The sequence below is a fragment of the Austrofundulus limnaeus genome, unplaced genomic scaffold, assembly GCF_001266775.1.
Source record: "Austrofundulus limnaeus strain Quisiro unplaced genomic scaffold, Austrofundulus_limnaeus-1.0 Scaffold270, whole genome shotgun sequence".
NCBI lineage: Eukaryota > Metazoa > Chordata > Actinopteri > Cyprinodontiformes > Rivulidae > Austrofundulus > Austrofundulus limnaeus.
Window position 1 is genome coordinate 667,836 of NW_013952672.1, and position 4,283 is coordinate 672,118.

At 39.3% G+C, this 4,283-nt stretch overlaps 1 protein-coding gene across 12 annotated transcripts in view; it reads right to left on the reverse strand.

Annotated features, from left to right (window-relative positions):
* tns1b (tensin 1b) overlaps window positions 1–4,283 on the reverse strand; it is a 90,174-nt gene that overhangs the window by 32,795 nt on the left and 53,096 nt on the right. For all 12 annotated transcript variants that reach the window (XM_014020873.1, XM_014020877.1, XM_014020871.1 and 9 more), the window contains 3 exons: window positions 3,728–3,840; window positions 3,598–3,658; window positions 829–904 (listed from right to left, as the gene is read on the reverse strand). In XM_014020873.1, coding sequence (XP_013876327.1) covers window positions 829–904; window positions 3,598–3,658; window positions 3,728–3,840 — 250 coding nt within the window. The remainder of the gene's footprint in view (window positions 1–828; window positions 905–3,597; window positions 3,659–3,727; window positions 3,841–4,283) is intronic.

Genomic DNA, 4,283 nt, shown 5'->3' on the forward strand with positions numbered 1-4,283 from the left:
ATATATATACTGTATGTATATTGAAAGCTACAAGCTTATCCAACAGAAGAAAAGCAATCTTTAGATTTATTGCTTTTTGTGTACAGTGCCCTGGGACGACACTTGTTGTGACTTGGAGCTGTATAAATAAACTGAATTTAATTAAACTGAATTACACTCCATCCTCAATATTACTGTAAACAAATCAGAAAAAAATAGATGTTTTCCCAGCATCCTTTGCAGCTGGGATGTCATTCAGTAACAGAGAACTCCTGAATTTGTTTCAAAAAATAAATAAATAAATCAATAAATGAATAAATAAAAACGTGAAATGAATACCCACACCTTTGCTTTATTCTGGGGCAAACAAATAATAGTTATTTAGAGTTAATAGCGTGCAAATATAAGAACTAAATCAGAAGAAACACAATTTCACAGGCTGTAATTGATCCAAATTAGCCTTTTGCTGTTAGCAGACATTTTTCATTTAGATGTTAGTGAAGTTATTATTTTGATTAGCTGTACCCACCACTGTTAGAATGACATGTTGTATTTCCCAAAATACTGCCGGAGAAGAGGACGTCACAGTTTCCAGAAACATATTATGAACTAATGAGGTTCTATAAACTGAGTCCTGGTCCAAAAGTGTTTCACCGGGTTTTTACAACCTTGTTCCTTCAGTGAAAAGCTACTATAAACATGCAAACAGTGCTTACAGCCAACCATCAGGATTCCCTGAGAAACCCCTGAACAAATAAAAAGTATTTCTTTACATGTCTGCAGCTGGATTCATTGGGCTGCTCATTTCTAATAGTAAAAACCAATAAAGAATGCATTTGTTGTTCTTACCAAGATGTCCCCCTTCAGAAGAAGACCTGGTTCAATGGTGATGCAAATACTTGTCTGACTGTCACCTTGAACATTACTGAAAAAAAGAAACAAACAACAAATCAAACAAACTGAGCTTTCAGACTTCTGCTGTGGAGACATCATTCCACTGCATTACTGCTTTTTTATTTTTTAATGCCTGGATACTTATGTGTTCTCCAAAGATCACATTTCTTTAAAAGAAGGGACATTTCTGGATTAAATTTGACCATAATTGTGAGAGAAGGATCAAAGCGTGAAGAGTGCTAATAAGGAGCATGTGAAAGAGAGAGGAGGAAAATGATTAAAGGGGATTTCAAAGCTTGACATTTTTAGAAGTGAGAGTTCCCCAATTGTTTTACATCAAGACCGCCTGCCTTGTTGTTTTGCACTTTTGTGTTTTGGCTCAGCTAAATATTCATCCTTCTTTGGATTGCGGGATTCACGGGTGCCCATGTCTAGCAATCACTGTGCAAGAGGCAGGGTACATCCTGGACAGGTCCCAAGTCCATCACATAGAGACAAATGAGACAAACAACCATTCACGCTCTCACCTAGAAACAATTTAGAGTTACCAATATACCTAACACGTATTTTTGGTCTGTGGGAGGTAACCGGAGTACCTTCGCATCCAATATCCACACAGAAAGGTCCCTGACTGGGATTCAATCCAACAAATTCTTGTTATTTATTTCCCCTGCCGAGGGAGTAGGTAAAGTTTTCGGTTGCGTACGTCTGTCTGTCTTTGGACAAAATTACTCAAAAACGTATGGATGCATTTTCATGACATTTTTACCGCAGGTGGGTACTGACCCAAGGAAAACACYGTCACATTTTGGTGATGATCTGAATCGTGATGCGGATGCAGGAATTTTTTAAGGATTCTTGGAAATAATCCATTGTATAACTGTAGCTGTAGACAGCCAATCAGCTTCAAGGAAGCTGATTGTTGACTTCCAATCACATCGGATCATTCGTAGACGGGTCAACACCCCCCCGACTGTAGACATCCAATGGGATTGCCTGAAGCGGTGTAGAAGACCAATCACGAAGGCGCATGGAAATAAAACTTTAGACCAAATTATTTTTACATCGAAAAAGTTACAGTTTTAACTGACTTTAATGTAGCAAAAGATCAATTTCATGACACATCGGCATGCATATCCTAACAATTTTGTATTTTGTGTTTACAATTTTGTATTTTGTCCCCCCACCTGTATCGGAAAGGTAAACTAGCTAACTCACCCAACCCCCCGTTCAGGTCTGTTATCCGATAGATAACACTAAGGTTTTCTTTAAAAAAAATGTTTCCTCTGTTTYTTCTTTTATGGCAAAATGTTTTCTTTATTCTGAYGCTGTTCCAGTCCTTKTGTTGTATGTAATTTATTAHRTTTTTAGTCATTGTAAAGCACTTGTACACAAACACACATATGTATGACAAAAAAACACCCCCATATAAGACACATATATACAATGTAATAAATCACACACAGCACAAACACACACTCACACACAAACATATATATTTTACCTCCACCAAAGAGGTTATATTTTCGGTTACGTATGTCTGTCTGTGAACAATATTTCTCAACAGCTTATGGATGGATTTTCATGAATTTTTTTTTACCACAGGTGGGTATTGGCCAAAGGAACTCACCATTACATTTTGGTGATGATCTGGATCCAGGAATATTTTTGAAAGATTCTTCACTATTGCAGAACAGGGGAAATTGGCCTTGGYGGAGGTTTGCACTCTCTCAGTGCTTTTAGGTTATTTACTGTTWTTTAACCAGGAAAATCCCATTGAGATCGCAGATTTCTTTTGCAAAGGTGGCCTGGGCCTGAAGGCAACCTTGTATGCATAATTTGTGTCATTTTTTGCTGAAATTAAGATTTGTTTGTCTACAGATAACTTTCATATCAGCCCTCTTTATTTAAGGAGACGGCTGGCCCGACTACAGCTCAGCAGGCGTTTACACAGTGATCGTGCTGATACAATAAACTGTATCGGTGACCAGCTGAGGGGATCATGGTTACTGAATGATGCACAATTAAAGYACAACTCATTATCTCCAGAAAACACCTTGTTATTTCGTGATAATGACATATTTTGTTATCCAAACATAACAAGGAGCATTATTAAGAGAAAACCATAAAAACAATTATATGCTGAAAATGGACGCTCTCGGCTTCTGTAAATTTCCAAACTTTGCCGACATGGTAAAAAAAATAAAAACTCCACCGTCTTCGTTTCTCTGTTTAGTTTGCTGTCGGCGCATTGAATCCTGGGATATCCTCGGCCGGGAAGGATACTCGGATGCTTCCTGAATTTTCTAGAGTTTGTCGGCCCCATGAGGAGGAGCCTTTGAATTGGGACAGCACTCGGCACGAGAAAGTGACGTACGCGGCCGACGAATGTGCACTCGTGAGGATGCAGCCCAGGAACTGAGACACAGCCTTGTTTCCTGTCTGGCCCTGAGAACCTGTAGGGAAACCTCAGCAGGCATCCACACAGATGCCTGTTTGATTGACCCTCTGGTCGCAAATATTACCAGACGTGATTACAGGATCTGATGTCAATCAACCATCCTGCAGCTGCCAGGGACTGGCTAAATATGTTAATATGAGCCAAGCTTGGTGTGTAAACCAGCAGGATGGTTGATGTGTATAAATGCAGAGGAGTTAAAGGAAAACTTTGAGTTTATATTATTACAAGCTTGTAAGAGCATGTGAGTGGGTTTAAAAGCTTACTAGATCCCAGATGTGTAGACGGGCTGCATGGCCTGGTAGATTTTAAGAAAGGGACGACAACCTGGAACAGAAAAAAGTTGTCAGTCTATGTGCTACAAATGGTTACTGAGTTTCTGGACATGGCACTAACCTCCCTTGGACTCAAAGTTGGGAATGCCGTGCAGGATGACGTGATGAAGGAACAGAGGCTTGTTATTGATCTTAATGTGGCCAGACAGCAGGCCGCTGAAGTACTCCACATACCTGGAAGAGCAGAGACCGTCAAARAGCTGCCTCTGTAATCCTCTGTTTCTCACAACAAAACTCACCAGATCTGACCTCAAGCAGCGACAGTGGACATATCCAAGTCGTCACCAAAGAGAGACAAACTTTTCTGACAGAGCTTGTCTGCTTTAAACACTTATTTCTTTCATCTGTTTTGTGTTTTCCACCAAACTCTAAACAGCCACTCTTTTACTCCGCACCACATCTGAGAAAAGTGTCACTAAATAATGACACATTTATCTGCTTTTTTTGGAACTAGTGCTAAAAATAACAGAGTTACAAAGAGATTAAAACAAAATGAGCCCAAAAAAAGAAGAAACTGTTATTAATTAACAAACATACTTTAAAACAATGGGCCTCATGCAAGAACCGTTCGTACGCACAGATTTGTTCTTAAATTGTGCGTACAAGTGATTTAGGAG